General features: G+C 37.6%; 1 protein-coding gene and 1 long non-coding RNA gene across 2 annotated transcripts; both read left to right on the top strand.

The window, feature by feature from the left end:
* The first annotated feature begins 1275 nt into the window (after positions 1–1275).
* Positions 1276–2474, top strand: LOC141338351 (uncharacterized). Its single transcript, XR_012355837.1, has 3 exons — positions 1276–1372; positions 1615–1769; positions 2038–2474. It is a non-coding gene; the product is annotated as an uncharacterized lncRNA (long non-coding RNA).
* A 1545-nt stretch (positions 2475–4019) lies between these two features.
* Positions 4020–9780, top strand: LOC141338568 (uncharacterized). Its single transcript, XM_073844158.1, has 5 exons — positions 4020–4241; positions 5813–6447; positions 6641–6997; positions 7097–7218; positions 7389–9780. Exons 2-5 carry the CDS (start codon positions 6156–6158, stop codon positions 7404–7406), a joined length of 789 nt encoding a protein of 262 aa, XP_073700259.1. The 5' UTR covers positions 4020–4241; positions 5813–6155; the 3' UTR covers positions 7407–9780.
* Positions 9781–19668: the final 9888 nt, after the last annotated feature.

Genomic DNA, 19668 nt, shown 5'->3' with positions numbered 1-19668 from the left:
CCTGGTACAAAGGAAATAGTTTATTGTCCAGCATCAGTGTGTCTGATCTCAGCATCAGTCTCTCTCTACCTCTGGAGGTGGAATATCAGGATAAAAACACCTACAGCTGTGTGATCAACAATCCCATCAGCAACCAGACTCAACATCTGGACATCAGTGAACTCTGTCACACATTTGAAAGTATAGTGGCAATAGTGTACATTTCTGAGCTGATATCAGTCTTTTGGTCAGATTGATACATTCACTTACATTCATGTTTGTCTTCATAGAGCCTTCAAATTCCAAAGACTCTGTGTCTCTGATAGTGTCGATTTCTGCTGCTGCTGCTTTTCTGTTGATTGCTGCTGCAGTTGGGTCGCTCTGGATCTGCAGGAAACACAGAAAAACTGATCTAGAAGGCAAGTGGTACTTATTGATTTAATATACAGGAAGACACAATTAACCAGCAGAAGTTTGTCTACAAGATACGGTTACACTTACGACCTTTCTGTGTTGTGCCGTCATGAAAGATTGACATTTGAGTACCTTTGTGGTTAAAAAAAAAGTTCTTTAAAACTGTTCAAGCATGAAAGAGCAGCTAAAAGCAGTGAAAGTTCACGCTATGACGTGTTTTTGAGAGATCGAAGCGTCAGGGAAGTGCTACTGCTCATACAGCGCGTTTGGTAGCCTACCGAAATTAGTTATTTTGCCGTACTAGTGGCTCGAACTGTCAGATACACAAACGTATGTCTCAAAATGCCCGTCTTCTTGTAGAGTATTCTTTTAAACACAGTTGTTTATGTCTTAAATGACGGTAAAGCAATTGCACTTGTATCCATAAATTGGATCCATGTGGTATTTCCTATTTCTAGTTTTTTTTTAAAAAAGGTCTAATTCATTAGTGTTTTGTCTTTGTTTTTGTCCTATTGATTGATTTAGTATTTAGTTTTTTATTTTAGCACTGTTTACTTGTCTTCAGGAAGCTTGCTGTTTTATTTATATTTTATTATTTATTTTTATTTTTTATTATTATTTTTTATTATATTTATATTTTTTATTATTTTTATTTGTATTTATTTTATTTTATTCGACAAGTGCGTTTTGCACACAGCGTTTGTTAAGAATGAGTTATTTATACATGTTTTAACATAATTTATTCAGGCCACTTGAAAGTTAGTTGACTGTGAGTTCATTTTAATTACTTGTGTGTGTTTATGGCTACATTTGATCCTTGATAATAATACATACTTTTGTATTAAGAAGAATTGGTTCATTTTCCGTTGAATGCATCTGTATAATTACTGTAGAAACAGTTGAGACCAGTGCAGATGTTGGTGCAGAAGAGATCACTTACGCTGAGCCAGTGTTCTGCCAAAGCAATGCAAATAAATGGGTAAGATATTTCTCTGTGTCTCTCATTTAAGCAGTAAGTACGATTTTGATGTTTAATAATAAAATGCTGCTTCTTGGGTCGCCGCATGATGTCCGCTGTAGTGTTTGAGCCCCCAAGCAAAACCACTGAGAAACACTATACAGTTGATAAAGTAAAGTTTTGATGGTGTCCTCAAGCTGCTTTGTGAATTTGGCTTGTTTAAAATGTTAAATAATTTTATCTTGTGTGATGGATTTTTACAGAAAGTTAAAGGGGAGGATCATGTGGATTATGCACGTACTCTGTCTCCGTGAGATTACCAAACTTCAGCCTTTTCCGAGCAGCAGATCCAGCTGTATATCATTTCACTACAAACCTCAACCTAAGAGTTTGAGTCTATGGTTGAGTTCTGAGATTGGTGAGAAAAACTACTTTTTTTTAGTACAAGACATTTTAACAAATTATCTAAATATTGTGGCCCGTTGGAGAACTTTCATGACTGTTTGACTGTTTAAGCATATAGTTCACCCTAGAATTAAAAGTCTCCCCCCAAAAAAAGTCCAGCTCATGCTTACCCAAATAATGGCGGGGAATAGCGAGCAGTATCAAGATTTTGTGATTTTGACATAATGCTAATGTACTTTGATTTTTGTTGTTGTTCCCGCTGTCTCGTTTTCCTCTTTTAGGATTGGTTCTATATGTAACGCCAGGCTGTCGACGGTTGGACCATGAGAGATCGGACTATACATTCTTTTGGAATTCCTCTGTAGGGAGCCTATACTGCAGTTTTCTAGCATCACTTCACCTTCCAAACTCCTCACTCTTTAATATTTCCTATCCCAGTCGGGGATGGGGGGAGTACTCCAGGTTTGGGCCAAATCTTAGCTTGGAGGCAAATATGCATACTTCTCTATTTTTCTCTATTAGAAAAATGAAAGGGTATACTCATGAACGTTATGCTGACAAGCGTGAACGGGACATTTTTTTGAAAATTCTCCATTTTGTGATCCATAAAAGTAAGAAGAGCATACGGCACTGTGGGTAAAGTCTCAACAAATTGAAACTGTTTGTGAATCTCCAAGTGCAAAACGTAAATGCAAAATACTAAGCAAAAGGAGTAAAAGTGAACCCTGCTGTGGTCGCAATTATTTATTTATTAACCTCTGTACAGATATGTGGTTTGATTTGTCACCTGGAAAAACTTGAGTATGCATTCGTGGATGTTTGTGGTTGGCGGGCTTTTTTTTCCATTTCTCATATAGAGTTTACAGTTGAACTTCTGCTCTGCACTATAAAGCATCTTTACTGTGAAATAAAATTCTGAATCAATCACTGATGTCTGACAGACAAAGGATTCTCTCAAATTATCATGATACTATGTATCTGTGAAATATGTGACCCTGGACCACAAAACAGTCGTAAGTATCACAGGTATATTTGTAGCAAAAGCCAAAAATACATTGTATGGGTCCAAATTATTGTTGTTGTTTTTTCTATGTCAAAAATAAAGTAAAGATCATGCTCCATAAAGATATTTTGTACATTTCCTACCATAAATATATAAAAACGTATTTTTGTTATTAGTATGCATCGCTAAGAACTTCATTTGGACAACTTTAAAGGTGATTTTGTCACCTCGTGTGTTTTGCACCAGAATTTTCAAATAGATGTATCTCGGCAAAATATTGTCCTATCCTAACAAATCATACATCAATGGGAAGCTTATTTATTTTGGTGATGTATAAATCTCAATTTAAAAAAGACCCTTATGACTGGTTTTGTGGTCCAGGTTCATATACATATTCATCTCACTGTGTACTGTATATCTATCACACGTGTCTCAAAATTGTTAATGATTTCTTTAGTTTTCATCAGTTTTAGAGAGTAGGCTACTTAACCATACATACGCTACTACAAAATTATTATTTGTAATTACAGTGCTGCCATCTAAAGGGGAAATTCAGCAACTACACATATAGTCAAAATTTAGTTCAGGCTGTGATATGTATCCTGAGACAAGGTTTGGTTTATAAGTACTTGGATTCGAAGAAAACTTAATCAGAATTCAATTTAAAATTATTCCTTTTAATGTCAATGTTACTTTTCCTTTAGTGTCTAATCCATGTGTACGATCTGCAACGTTACAAAGCTATAGATAGCTGTATTAGACTGAATAAATCCCTTTGTGGGAGACTGTGAGCTTTCTAACGTTCTCTAGAACAGCTCAAAACCTGCCGAAGTCCAGATATTGCTGCTGCAAACGTCCATGTCTCAATTTGAAATATTAACATAATGTTTTTACTCTATGTGAAAATATATTTCTATTGATATATGTACATAGATAGATTACATTTGCGTATGAGACCGCATTTATAAAGCAAAGCCAAAAAAAAGCACAGGGCTTTATTCTTCCAGCCTAGGGTGAGGTCAACATCAACAAAGGTCCAACGATAATGTCATACGTTAATGCTACTTCCCCTTTCTCGATTTGAAAAATGCGGCAGATTAAATACTTCTTTAAACTATAGGTAAAATGCAATGTCACTCAACAACAAACAGCCTGCAGCGAATGAAATGTTTGGGGTGGAGCCCGGTGTGGCCAATCGGAAATCAGTAGTGTCCAGCGCCACTTTCATTCATGATTACTTTCACTTTAGATAGTAAAACGCAGAGGAACAAAAGAGCACTTTCATGCATCAGAATCTGCATTTTTTTTCTCTTGGAGTAGTAAAAATGAAGCTTCTCATGATTGTGCGTTTATTGTTTTCGTGTTTACGTATGTATGGTAAGAAATTTTCATGTTGCTATTCGTCAACGATAAAAACAAATGTGAATGATCTCTGGTCTCCGCTAATGAACCGGCCAGGTGGTGTGTGCCATCAATCCGTGAGTACGTTGATAACCTTTTTCTATCATAAAATATATGGAATAATATACATTGAATGTAATGTGAATTGCTTTGGACAAAACCTATGCAATAATGAATTGAGAAGTGTGTGAGGCATTCAAACTGACAAAAGAAAAAAAAAAACACTTTAGTTGAAAAGTAGGACATTATTTGAGTTTTATTGTATTTATATTTATATTATGAGAAAACACACTTTTCTTACTTTTCTTATGTATTTGTATGATAATATTTTTCAATTGAATATGTTGCAAATAAATGATGCTCTTCTCAGGGTTGGTATGGTGCTTGAAACCCTTGAAAATGCTTGGATTTTAATGCTTGGATTTTCAATAAAGTGCTTGAATATGCCGTTGCATTGGTTTAATATTAATTAGCTTTTTTAATATTATTTATTTTTTGTTATGCTTAAGATATGTGTAAAGAAAAAAAAAACTCCGCTCGAGTCCTCCCTCCCTCCTGCACGTGTGGCTGTAGTGTGATCCGCCGGTCTTTATTGATGAGCGCCCTCTCTTGTATCAGAGCGGCATACGTTTAGATCTGCTCATAATTCATCATAAGATTTATGCGTGTATTCCCCCAGCATTGAGCATAATAACAAATTACACACGGTTAGTTTATAGCGCATGGATTCAATGGCTATTCTGAGGCGTTTCGATTAGTCACCAGTAAGGGGAAAAATCCTCTACGCTACAGTTGTGTTCAGATAATGCGCGCTCACTGAATTCATTATGCACTCTCTCTACTACTGCAACATAAACAACAACGCAGATACGATGTGAGCTCGTAACTCGCTGCTCATTTTCTGTATGCTTTGATCTCAAATTGACTAGTTTTTCATGCTACTTAAATAAGCAATGTGAAGAATGTCATTAATATGAGGTGTCGTTTTCCCCACACAAAAACTAAATTGACATTAATTCTAATTGTCACACCAAATTTAAGGACATAAAAAGATTTTGACCTTATAACCTTAAACGGTACAAGAAAATAATTTATTATAATTTCAAGAGGACAGAAAGACAACACCGTAAAAGTCCTGTAAAAAAAATGCCAAACAAAAAACCGTAAAGTTAAAGTAAAATATTGTTGAAACAAGGAAAAATCTGTAAAATAATGTTTTGTTTTGTTTTGTTTTTTTCTGTAAAACCTTTAATGAAAATTTCTGTAAAATTGTTTTTGCACTTTATTTGAATTAAGATATTTTACTACGGTTTTTGTTTGGCAGTCGTAGCTCATTTGGCCGATTTTTTTTTTTTTTTTTTTTTTTTTACAGTGAAGAGTCATGATGATAGTGCCAAATGCAAACATTAAACTTTGATAATGGTATGATTCAGGCCCGGCATTCGCTCGTTGGTGCCTAGCTCGCCTATGCATAGAAACAGTACTACAAATTTATAGCCATTTTATATCAGTCATTAATGTTACCATTTACACTGTCCTATCCCACTCGTAAATGAATTGGTTTTATGTGTGCAGGTCTTTAAAAAGTCCTTTAAAATACTGCAGATACCCTGTAAATTATATTAATTACATTTTTAATTTGTGTTCTGTAGACTGGTTGCCCACTCAAGTCAAGCCTGATTGAGTCAGGAGACCTCCTGAGAAAACCAGATTGCTGCTGGTCAGGAGACCTCCTGGGAAAACCAGATTGCTTTGCTGCTGGGCTGGAACAGGTGTTGGGGAAGACCGAAGGGGGTGCTGCTCCTCCTGTGGTTTGAGGGTCCTAATCCCCCAATATAGTGATTGTGATTCATGCATTCGTTCACACTTTACATTTATGATCTGTGCAAAAAAACATTTCCGTAGCACTTTCCTGTTGTATGCTTTGGCTTATAATTGCTCATTTCTTCTTAAGGTGTATCTGGTGCTGATAGAGTCAGCGTTTCAGTGTTTGTGATGGAGGGGGATTCAATCACTCTACACACTGATGTTAAAATAAATCAACAAGATGATATCAAATGGTATTTTAAGAACATTCGCATCGCTCAAATCATCGGAGATCAGAATAAGATCTGTACAGATGTTCAGTGTAATGAAGGTACTGAGAGTTTCAGAGACAGACTGAAGCTGGATCATCAGACTGGATCTCTGACCATCACAAACACCAGAACCACAGACTCTGGACTTTATAAACTACAGATCATCAACAGTAGCATCAGAGAAACGATCTCCAATGTTACTGTTCAAGGTGAGTCAGTTAAAACCAGTGACATTCAGATGGAATTTTTCTAAACGCCTAAAAGCACAAAACATAGATGCATGCTTTTCAAAACAAAATCAAAAACAGCTTGTGCATCAGGTTTACGGTTTCCAATTCTGTAACGTTGTCCAGTTTTTTTCCTCAAGAAGATCCCTCAAGCAGCTGTTGGTTTGTGTTTCAGATGTTCCTACAGCTGATCGAGATGAAATGAAGAGAAAGTCAGTGACAGAGGGAGAATCTGTCACTTTAGATTCTGGTGTAATAAAAAAGCCAAATGATTTAGTAATGTGGTATTTTAATGACACTCTCATCACTGAAATCATTGGAGATCAGAGTAAGATCTGTACAGATGAACAGTGTAAAGAGAGATTCGCAGACAGACTGAAGGTGGATCATCAGACTGGATCTCTGACCATCACAAACACCAGAACCACAGACTCTGGACTTTATCAATTGCAGATCACCAGCAGAAGCAGCAGCATCCAGCGCCGCCACCTCAGCATCAGCAGCATTAGGAGATTCAGTGTTACTGTAATTGGTGAGTATAATTTCAGTGCACTTTTCCATTAAGTGTTTTAAAATTCAGTTCAGTATTTTTAAGTCTAATAATAATGACTGTCTGTCTTTATTATCGCAGATTCAAGTTTGTCTAAAGGAGCTGTAGCAGGAATAATTGTTGTTGTTGTTTTTGTTCTGCTGGTTGTAACTGCTGGTGTGATTTACCATCATCGCAAGATCTATGCACGAGCAGAACAGAATGCAAGTATTACGTACAACTGATTTAAAAATAATTTTATCGTCCACAATGAATCTGTAAATTTATGGATATTCAAATATATGTAAACACATTACAAGTCTCTAGTATTAGTGCGTGTGTAACAGAATCAACAGCCATGTTCATTTCTTTTGCTTTGTGTGTTTTCTTACAGGAAAATGGTGCACTGTAGATGTTTCGTCCCCTGAGGATTCAATTGTTTCTACATTAGTGGGTGATGCTGGGTGGTTTGCTATTGTAGCGCTCTCAAGCTTATTCCTTATTCTTTCACTCTTTCCTGTTTAAATTGCTAGATATTCCTTAAATATGATCGCATATCTTACATTTTCTAACGTTACACATCTGACCTAGCTAGTTTTTAATCTAAACCGCTGTTGCTAGTATCTTTGCTTTATGTTGGCCTGTTAACTTGTCATTTGTGTTGATTTGTAAGTCTCTTTTATATAGATATAGAGCAGCTATATCATTTTTACAGATCCATCAAACAACTGTGGTAAGTCAGAATCAACTAAACACGGTGAGTCATGGCATCTTCTCTTGCTATTGTCACTTATTAAAACTGTTTGCCACATGTGATAAATGCAGGGAAATAGTTACGAGGATGGAGATGTTTAAGAACTACAGAACTAGAGACATGCATCCAATCTTTAATTGAGGATTGTAAGAACGCGAGAGCCTTAGATACAGCTTTGGATGCAACTAGTTTAGGGAGTCCAGCACATTATTTGGTGCCAGTTGCAGAGCCAACATAGTAGTAAAAAAAAAAAAAATCTGGAGGTATTTTGTATTACATGGAGGCAAAGTATTTCTACCTACAGGAGACCTTAAAACAGTTCAATCTGCTTACTTTTAGTTTCGTTTAGAAAAAATAAAACACAACCCTAGTTAAGTATTAACTACACTACTGTGCTCCAGACTATCCCCACACCACGTTGACATGTTACTTTTTAAAATAAAACTAAACGCATTGTGCACTGAGGTAGGCCTGCTATTTATTTTATTACGGATGACAAAAGACTACGACCAGTTCTTAAAAGCACACAGAATGGTTTCATTTTGTCATCTTCATTTGTTAATTAAGTGAAAAACACTAAGTGTAGAACAATTTATTTCATTCTTTTATTTGTTATTTTATTCCGTTTCTCTCTGTTTTTAGAAGAACGCAGGTGCGTGATAATTTGACACTGTGAATTTAGGTTCTGTTGTCGCTCTGTTGTTATGTTTGCAGGTTAAAATAAACACATACTTATTTAATATTCTAGTATTTTCATTTAACAGTTAATGTTCAGATAACACGCGGCGGGTTGTCAGTTAGATCCATAAATGAGCCTACTTCTGAATATTTTTATTATTTTCTCAGTGTCCGGTTATGTCCTGAAAACTTTCAAGATTGTTGTTTTTTAACCTCTCATTTAAAACAAAACAACAACAACAACAGTGAACTGGTTATTTACAGACCAATCTTGAATATCACATTTTATGTCAAAAATACTTAAAAAAGTAAAAAGTTTTCACCAGTTTCAACTTAAAAACTTAAGTTTAGCAGCTGCCTTAAAATGTTAATTTAAATCAACTTAAGTCATTTAAACTCACAAGTTAAATCAACTCATTTTTATTGTAATAAGTTAAAATGACTTGTAGTTTTAAGCTGATTTAACTTAAAAACTTAAGGCAGCTGCTGAACTTAGGTTTTTAAGTTGAATCTGTTGAAAACTTTTTACAGTGTATGTTCCTTCTTTAAAGCTGCTTTTAGTTTTAGATGCGCTGCATTAGTTAGGTCAACCAGAACTGGGAACACTTCCTAAAACACCCAATATACTCATGATGTTGTAAGAAGAATGGCATCTACGCTGAGATCAGTCTGTTTCATTCTTATTCCGAGATCACCGTAACCACCAGATCCAGCATGTATCCAGATCAGATGGTGGATCAACAACTAGAGATGACCTCTACAGCCCAGCATATTAGTGGAGACCTTGTCAACTAAAATGAGCCTCATCAGCTAGATGGCCTCAGCAAAGACCACAAGTCTAACATCAAGCAGAATAAACTCATTGGCTGTTCTGAGTGATGCCAGTCCACAGTCTGACCTCTGTTGCAGCCTTGAATTAAACCATACTATGTTGGTTTCGTCTGGCCAGAGGAGAACTGGCCCCCCGACTGAGCCTGGTTTCTCCCAAGGTTTTTTCTCCATTTCTGTCACCGATGGAGTTTGGGTTCCTTGCCGCTGTTGCCCTTTGGCTTGCTTAGTTGGGGACACTAAATATTTGGCTTGATTGTATTAACACTATTGGAAGAGAAATGAACTGAGCTGGACGATGACATCACTGAAACAGAGACGAACTGTTTACCATTGGCCTTTGGCTTTACAGCAGAACTGAATTTTGTTTGGATTATTGATATAAAATTTAAAAAAAATTTTTTTAAATAAAATTCATAATACCTCCTGCTGGTTGAATTGTCAAAAGATGATGTTCCTCCATGTCTCTGGAAAACAGAAAGGTGCTTTGTTCATGTAAATGCTATAAATAAATGTGTAAACCATGGCAGACACAATGTTTCAGTGCTACGTTCACCATTGTTGATTTAAAGACACGAATAGAGCACAATTTGAGGTTGCAAATTTGTAAAACATCAAATGTACTTATGTAGACTTGATTCTAAAAGTACATTTTCTTTTCTTACATAATTATGTTACTTGGAAAATATAATTTTCATGTAAAGAAATGGGCTAAGGCGACGCCAACTTCTGAACATTTTATAAAAGAAGTAAAACTATAGGGTAATACGCACAATATTAGAAACAGAAAAGCTAAAAAAAACTAGTTCATTTATTGGTTATTATTATTTACGTTTTAACCCCGGCAAATATCTAGGCGTTTTTTTCCCCCCAAATAATGTGCACTTGATTTTATTTTTATTCGATGTTTTCTATTTTCATTCTATTTATCATTTACTACTTGTGAAGTCACAATTCTATAATGGTACAATTCACTAAGGCCGATGACTTTTTTTTTTTTTTTTTTTTTTTTTTGTATGGCATTGAAGCAAAACTAAAAGAAAAACTGTTTGCTTATGTACATCGAACTGTAAACCATGATTTATTGTGGCAGGCGCAACTCTGCAATGCCACACGTTTCAAATGGATTTATATAGAGGAATAAAACAAGGTCAGTTATGACAGATTGTGTGGCAGATGATCTCACTGTTTACACCATGTTTGATGCACTTAAGCAAACAGACGTGCAATTCTTGAATATTTATCACTTTACCTTGGATTTTTTTTTTCAACTGAATCCATAATAGCGAAGCATCGGACCTGCCTCAACACTCCGATTAATGCATATAAATCAACCGACAGTGCAATTCTATATTTACTGACATATTTGCCATCTTGCTTTATTTCTCCCTTTCTTCCTTTAACCCTTGTGCAATGTGCATATTTCAAATTCACTACCCTTTTGTTATGTTTGGGATGGAAATGTGCCCGAGTTAGAGTTGTGACGTTCGTGAACGAACCGATTCTTTTGAACGGTATTGTCGTCTCACGTGTCTTTTATTCAGAACAAAGAAAAACTTACAAGCTACGTCAGCAGGGGGCAGTATAACATCATCTTAACAGTGTTAAATTACCTTTTTCTTTAACAACACTCCCACTTAATTTTACACTGGAATTTAAGTACTTAAACAATTTCCATAACTAAGATCAGAACTCAACCTCACAAATAATGTCAAAAAATAATAAATCCTTACAAACTTTCCTTATTATTTTTCCCTGTTGCCTTACGTACCATTTTTCATAACATATTGAACAGTAAACTGTACACAGTAAGCATACTACACAGATTTAAACAGGGTAAAGCCCGATTTCTCTCCTAAGGTACTCAAACCTTTGTCTTGTCAGCGGCTTAGTCAAGATATCTGCCTTCATATCAACTGTTGGACAATACTGTACTTGTATTTGTCCATTCTGCACACATTCACGAATGTAATGATAGCGAATGTCTATGTGTTTAGTTCTTGAATGATTGACTGGATTCTTTGTGATTGCGATGGCTCCTTGATTGTCCTCCATGATCACTGTAGGTGAGTCACTCATTCCAAGTTCAGTCAGTAATCGCTTCAGCCAGGTACTTTCTTGAGCTGCCTGGCTGAGTGCAATATACTCAGCTTCTGCTGTTGACAGTGCAACTGTTGCCTGTTTCTTGCTGAACCAACTTACTGCTCCTCCACTCAGGAAAAACATATTTCCAGTTGTTGAGCGACGGTCATCCTGATCTCCGGCCCAATCAGCATCTGAGAAACCAATCAAAGTTCCTGACTCTGACTGCTCATACTTAAGGGCAAGATTCACTGTACCCTTCAAGTATTGAAGAACTCTTTTCACAGCTGTCAGATGTGCAATGTTTGGATTTGCATTGAACTTTGACACAACACTCACTGCTAGTGCTATGTCTGGTCGTGTGGCCATTGCTGCATACAACAAACTACCTACCATGGACTGATAAGTACTTGGGTTCACAGGTTTACTGACACCATCATCTTTTCTTAACTTTACATTTGCATCAGCAGGGGTTGCAATGGGATTAGCATTACTCATTCCATACTTCTGGAGGATGGTTTCAATGTAATGCTTCTGATGCAGAAAGACACACTTCTTTGCTCTGTCTTGAACAACAGAAATTCCCAGGATATAGGACAGCTCCCCCATGTCCTTCATCTTGTAGCGCCTTTTTAGAGCTTGTTTCAACTCATCCATGCTTTCTGTTGATTCTGTGATCAAAATCAGATCATCAACATACACAGCTAGAATCTCTAGCTCCTGTCGAGATCTCACAAACACACATGGGTCTGACGTGCTCTGTTTAAAGCCAATGTCTTTCATGAACTCTGTGAAAGCCTTGCTCCAACAGCGAGGAGACTGTTTAAGCCCATATATTGACTTTTTCAGTTTGCATACAAGATGTTCCTGTCCTGGTTTGATGTATCTCTCTGGTTGCTCCATGTAGATTTCTTCTTCCAGGTGTCCATTTAGGAACGCAGTTACTACATCCATCTGGTGTACATGTAGATTATTCTGGACAGCAAAAGACAGTAATGTACGAATCGAGCTGAATCGTACCACAGGTGAAAAAGTTTCATCATAGTCAGCACCATACATCTGTGAGTAACCCTTAGCAACGAGTCTACACTTGTGTCTCTCCACTCGTCCATCACTGTGATGCTTGACTTTGAACACCCACCTCGATCCTATTGCCTTGCGATCCTTTGGTAAATCCACCAAGTCCCATGTCTCGTTTTCTAGCAGTGACTCAAATTCCAAGTCAGCCGCCTCCTGCCATTCTTTTGCATTAGGACTCATTAATGCCTCTTTTAGTGTGCTTGGCTCTGTAACACAACACACACTGGCAATATGATCAACAGTTACTTTGTCAGCAAACTCATCATATCCATATCTCTTTGGAGGTCTCCTGATTCTGCTGCTTTCTCTAGCAGATTCCCTGACAGTTGACTCGTCAGCTGGTATTTCCCGTTCATCAGTATTGATGGATATTTCCTTCTCTGAACAGGATACTTCCACTTCCTGTTTCCAGCCGAAGTCAGATTCATTGAAGATGACATCTCAACGAATGAGAATCCTCCTTTTTTCTTCATCTAAGAGACGGTAGCCCTTTGCATTGTTTGCGTAACCCATGAAGCGAAGTTTCACAGCTTTCTTGTCCAGTTTTCTTCTCTCTGTGTCTGGAACATGTGCATAAGCAACACAGCCAAATACTTTCATGTGACTCATGTCCGGCTTTTTGCCATTCCACCTCTGGTAGGGTGTCACTTTCTTCAGAACAGATGTGGGCAACCTGTTCTGTATATATGCTGCAGTTGCTACAGCCTCTGCCCAGTACATTTTTGACAACTTAGCATGAGACAGCATACTTCTGGCTGCTTCAATCAGTGTTCTGTTTTTCCTTTCAGCAACACCATTTTGCTGAGGTGTGTGAAGTACAGTCATCTCATGGTGGATACCTTGAGCTTTCAAGTATTCTTGAAATTCACTAGATGTGTATTCTCCACCATTATCTGTTCTCAGCCTTGTGACTTTTTGTCCACACTCATTGGAGAATGTTTTTTCAAATTCCTTGAATTTGCTCAGAACCTCACTTTTTTGTTTCAGGAAGTAGACCTTGCAACATCTGGAATAATCATCAATAAAAGTTACAAAGTACTTTGCTCCACCTATTGACTCAATCTGCATGGGACCACAGACATCACTATGGATCAACTGCAACTTACGTTTGGAGCGAATCTCTCCCACTGGCTTGTGTGGTTTTCTAGACAGCTTTCCCTCCACACAGGCTTCACAGAAGGTAGCTTCTTTCTCTGCAGAAAAATCCACTCCATTTACCAGATTTTTTAGTTCCTTTAATTTGCTGGTGTGACCCAAGCGCTGATGCCATAGCTTGTCTGTTACTGATGCACTTGATGCACCATGACAAACAGGCAAACTTCCTTCGACGTTTAGCTGATATAGCCCATCAGATCTTTGTGTTCCCATCCCATGGAGAGTTCCATCTTTTCCATGTATGTAGCAGGTAGACTTCTTGAACTGCACTGTATTTCCTTTTTTCGTTGCAGCTCCCACTGAGAAAATATTTCCGGATAACTTGGGAACATACAGCACATCATACATTGTGACATTTTTTACATCACTGACTTTGAATGTCATTTTAAGTTTGATGTTGCCAAGCCCTAGTGCATCCACAACCCTGCCGTCACCAAGTTTTACAGACTGTGGCTCTGAAAACTGCTGGTAGTCTTGAAGACATTCTTTATAGCAAGTCATATGCTTTGACGCTCCAGAGTCAATCAACCACTGAGCCTGTTGTGACATCGCATTCTGATTAGTCTCTTTAACTACAAAAGCACTCTCGGATGACTCTTCAGTATCTTCACACATCATGTTTTTGGCCTTGTGGATTTTATTTTTTCTTTTTCCTCTTGGACAGTCACGCTTTATATGACCTTCTTTTCCACATTTGTAACATCTCCATGAGCTGGATCTGTCAGCTCCGACTGCCTTAGAATTAGGCTGCATATCTCCACGAACTTGCGTTGACATGGCTGATGCACCACTTGAGGCAGCTCCATTATCATCTGCTTGCGCTCTCTTTTGTTCTTCATTTATTAATGCTTGCTGAACAAACTGCAGTGTCAAAGTGTCCATCTTTGTTTCTAATGCAGTGACAATTGTACCATAGCTTGATGGCAAACTACCCAGAAGAGTTACAATCTGGTCTTCCTCTTCAATTATAGCACCTATTGCTCCAAGCTTGTCAGTCAGTTCCTTCATTCGTTTTAAATGCTCAGTTAAACTTTCTCCTTCCTTCATTTCACATCTGAAGTATTTTTTCTTTAGGAACAGTTTATTTGCAAGAGTATCTCTCTCAAAATGTCCTCTGAGCGTATCCCACGCTTCTTTTGGGGTCTGACAGCTTGTTATCAGGTACAGCTGGGGTGTACTTACATTCAACACCAACATGGAAAATGCCTTTTCTTTCCGACGTTGAAACTCAGCTTGTGCAGCAGCATTAGCTCCTGTTGCTAGCACATCTGTTTCCATTAGCATGCCCCACAGTCCTTTCGCCTTCAGGAAATGCTCCATCTGAAATTTCCATGTTGCCCAGTTCTCAGATCCGCTCAGCTTGTCAATAAACAGTTTATCTTCCATTGTGAATCCCACAACTCTGTTTATTTCAGGACACTGCTTTTTAGCGACGCTCTGGGCCCATAACCTATTGTCGTCTCACGTGTCTTTTATTCAGAACAAAGAAAAACTTACAAGCTACGTCAGCAGGGGGCAGTATAACATCATCTTAACAGTGTTAAATTACCTTTTTCTTTTACAACAAACGGCTCATAAACATGAACGATGGGAGCCGAGTCGCGGCTGGGGGGGAGCCGTTCTTTCTGTCGTTCTTTTTTCCTATGCGTGTTTCACACAGATGCAACCAAATTATTCCCAGATGGTCTACTAAACTTAAGATTTCGAAGTGCGGATCAATGCACACTCTAACGGCTAATATTGCCCACAACACATTGCGCGGTGAACGAGGATCCGATTAGAACTACAAACACGCATAAAAATTGTTTTAAAAAAAACTACAAACATGGCGGATACGCGCTACCAACGGACAGGTGGAGAAAGGGGTTTTTGAGATAACTAATCAATGTGTAACCTAATAAAAAATATTAAAATAATGTTATCCATGGTATATTTCATGTGCAGCAACATTATGAACTTTTATAATGATAGGTTTGGTCATTAACTTTTAAATGCATCATATGCAAACACGAGCAAAGTTCTCGGCATAAAAGACTAATATAAGAATGTGCCTCTTCATTTCTCTCTAATACGGTAGGAAATCAAATTAAACGAAATGTAGATTATATTAACTGACAAGGCAGTTTAAACAGTGACAGGATTTAGGTAACTAAGCAACAGACGAAGTAGTATGTCCGAAAGCTTGCCAACTTTTCTGCTACATACTCAAAAGTATGTACTTTTTCTTCACAAAAAGAGTACATACTTTAAGGGCATAGTATAAGTACGCGAATTGGGACGCAGCAACACACTTTGTACTAAAGGTAAATCCAAAATAGTGATGCCACTGTCTAAGCAGAGGGATGTTGCGCAACCCTATAGAATATAGTCCACACATGACAAATGAGGTAATAATCAATATTTCTGAATAATTCAAACTCAGATATTGGTGTGTAATACAAATCTCACCTCATCCTTCCTCCCAGTGATTATTTCCAGGATAAACTGAGATGCCCCCAAACTGGCTTCTTAAAACTGACTAAATATTTAAAAAGAGCCAAAAGAGCCGTTCTTTTGAACGGCTCTTTGAAAGGAACGGATCGCCAAGATCCGGATCCCCTCAAAGAGCCATAAATCCCATCACTAGCCCGAGTGGCCAAGTTCCCTCCCCTGCACTTATGATTGACAGCCTTTTAGAGCCGGGGATTTGTTATATAAAGGCTGCGATTGGGTTACCTAGGATGCGTCATGGCTAGCTCCGCCCCTTGGTGCATGCAGACTTTCACCTGAAAGGTATGTTTTAGCTGTTTGACTAAAGTTGCAGTGACTTGGGCATATCAGTTAATAATGTTTATTTATTGTAGCTGGAATAGCATCCGCGGCTTCGCGTTGGTGTGCAGGTTGTCACTATCCCTCGGTAGGTTAAAGGTTGTATCAGCGATTTCTAGGCTGAAAAACAAAGTGTCAATTTCAGCTGACCTTTCATCACGATCCGCTCGTTGCCTGCCCCATAAATTGTCTGTGAAAAAACCGCGTCTCTCTGGTCAGCCTAGGTCAGCCTTTCCAACCAATCAGCGTCAGGGGTTTGGTGTTGTGGACTTTCCTACTGGTGCAGGGATGTGAGGGAGGCAGAGCGAAAGTCCACAACACCAAACCCCTGACGCTGATTGGTTGGAACAATGTTTGTTTATGTGTGGAAAGGTTGGTAGTGCCGATTGTTTTTTTGGCATATCTCGGACCCTAGGCTGACCAGAGAGACGCGGTTTTTTCACAGACAATTTATGGGGCAGGCAGCGAGCGGATCGTGAAAAAAGGTCAGCTGAAATTGACACTTTATTTTTTAGGCTAGAAATCGCTGATACAACCTTTAAGTTTCATTAATCGTTTGCATAGCGTTCACGTCGTTTGCCATAACTCGCATTCTTTTATGTCAGCTGGGTTGATTCCATTCATCCTCCTGTAAACTGCTGAGATTTGTGCTGTGAGCATTTGTATGACTTGCATGTCTCGGCGACCGATAACTGTATAGTAAATTTTTAATAAATAATTGTTCGGATTTAAGTTAATTAACAATTAGTTTTTTTAGGAGGAGCAATTTCTTTGGGAGCGCTTGTCTGTTTGCTGGTTTGGGTTATCGCATCCTCCATAAAGATTTTAGTTTCTTTTTTTTTCACGTTAAAGCTGGTAGTTCTGGCAGGATCTCGTACCTAGGATGACATGTTATTCTTATCATGACCACTGAGTGGCGCTGTTAATTTAACTGATTTTGTATAGATTTATAGGTAGTGCAGTAGGTGTTTGATGAGGAAGGGCAAAAGGTTTTTTTCAGCCGGGACGCAGTGTGTTTTGGGGAAATTTTCACACACTGCATCCGACTTGAGTTTCTGCAAAGAAACAAACTCCGTCAGAAATCTTGTTGATGCAACAGAAAATTAATAACAGGCCAACCTTTTCTATAATATGAATTACGTAAGTAATGCTACTTTTATAATCCCACTAAGATCAGTTGACCTAAGCATATTTTTCTGGCATTTCTAATCTAAAGTATAAACTTGTACACTTGTAGCCTGTCAGTCATCTATTTTCTGTTATGTGTTATGAATGTGTGAAAATGATTGTATGATTGATTATGTGTTAAAAATGAATTGCATGTTTGTCTCATTTATAGTGTACAGAAACTGTCACTAAATTTCACTGCTTGATAAAGATAAAGGGCTACAGGTGAATCATGTAAAGGTATTTTTGATTTTCTTTTTGGAATATTGAATTTTATTGAATTTAATTTTTTGAAATGATAGAATAAAAGTTAAAACGCATTTTTAAAAAAAACTGCTACAGAAAAGATGCCAAAATGGAGCAGCAAGAGGAAATGACTCTCCCTGATGACAAACATGATGTGTAAAGGCTGACTTTCTACAGAAACAACAGCAAAGACAGCCAAGCTTGTCTACAAATCATCCAATAGCTGCTATAGCTCCATTTCACAATGGAACTTTAGCAGCCACAGAAATGCAATGAAAGAACATCACCCAAATTCTTTTTTTATACTTCGTTTTTCACTGGGAAACAGAAGGACAGTTGACAGGAGCGACAGCTGACAACACTGATCTCCATTTGTGTTTCTTCTAGTCAAGTTTGATCTCGCGAGAGTCTCTGAGAGATCCGTGTCTCTGAAATCCTTCCTACAAGCAACAAGTGTGTGGTTTTGTGGTTTGATCAAATTGTCTATTGTTAAGGACGTTCAGAGTTGACTTTCTTTTGAGACACTATCTTTTATTTATCATGCACTTTTTTGATTAACTTTGCAGACTGTTTACATTGAAGGATTAGCTATGTTACAAACTGCAAAAAAAAAAATATATATATATATATATATATGTGTGTGTGTGTGTGTTCTGTGTTCAGATGTAATTGTCTTTCATGAGACTGAAAGCCACCATTTGTTATATTTGTGTGTTTTATTTATTTTTACAGATTAATAGCTCTCCTCACCTGTTGTTTTTACATTTCTTGCAGATGCAGCACATCACGACTGAAACTAGTTTAGTTTTTAACACATTTGTCTGAATGTTTTGATGCATATAGTCATCTTAATAGTGTCCTATGTGTGTTTTCCTATTATTTCCCCCCCTGTGCTTCCAATGTTTTGGTTTCTTCCTTTGTCTCCCCCTATTGTTCAGTTAGATTTGGTTTCCCCTTTTGCCCACATTTGGACTTCCCCCTTGTTTCCTTGATTGTGTACACCTGTCCTTGTTAAGTTGCCACACCCCTCTGCTACCCCTTAAATAGTCGTTTGTCCCCCAGGTTCTTTGTCCTGTCTTGAAGTTATGTTGTGGTTGTTTGCTTCACTGGATTCTGTTTGTGTTTATTAAATACTTTGTTTTTTTTTTTGTACTCCTGGCTCCTGCATGTTTCTCTTTAGCTCCACACCTCCAGCACACTGTGACAGGAAATAGTTGATTTTAGCTGGTTTCTCAACCAGACCAGCTAAGGAAGTGGCCAAAACCACTCTGAAACCAGCCAATCAGCTTAGGCTGGTTTTAGGCCTTTTATTTATTTATATATATATATTTTTTTAGCAGGGAAGATCCATCTTTATTCATAAATTTATGTATAAAAAGTTGAAGAATGTACTACGCAACCCAAAAAAATCTGCATCTAGCTTATAATCACTTGAATATGAAAACACAACAAATCATGTCTTAAAGTGGTGGAACATAGAGCGGGGCTGCCATTAAGTTGCCCCCAACAGGGCATTGTGTGTTAAATAAGTTAAATGGGGTCATATGATGTTGTTAAAAAGAGCAATTATTTTGTGTATTTGTTGTAATGCAATGTGTTCATGCAGTTTGAGGTTTTAAAAAAAAAACATTATTTTTCACATACTGTGCATTTTTGTCGATCCTCTCTGCCTGGCCTTTTAGAAACACTTTGATTTTTACAAAACTCATCGTTGATGGGAACCGAGGTGTTCTTTGATTGGCCAGCTATCCGGTGTGTTGTACTTGGTTGAATACCTCAAGCGTATGATGGAAATGTTACGCCCCTTATTATGCTGTTTCTATTATAAACAAAGAATTTGTTGCATTCACTGGGGACATAACTCCTGATTATAATG

This window comes from Garra rufa, chromosome 7 (assembly GCF_049309525.1).
Source record: "Garra rufa chromosome 7, GarRuf1.0, whole genome shotgun sequence".
Classification (NCBI taxonomy): domain Eukaryota; kingdom Metazoa; phylum Chordata; class Actinopteri; order Cypriniformes; family Cyprinidae; genus Garra; species Garra rufa.
This window is presented reverse-complemented; position numbering and strand designations above follow the sequence as displayed.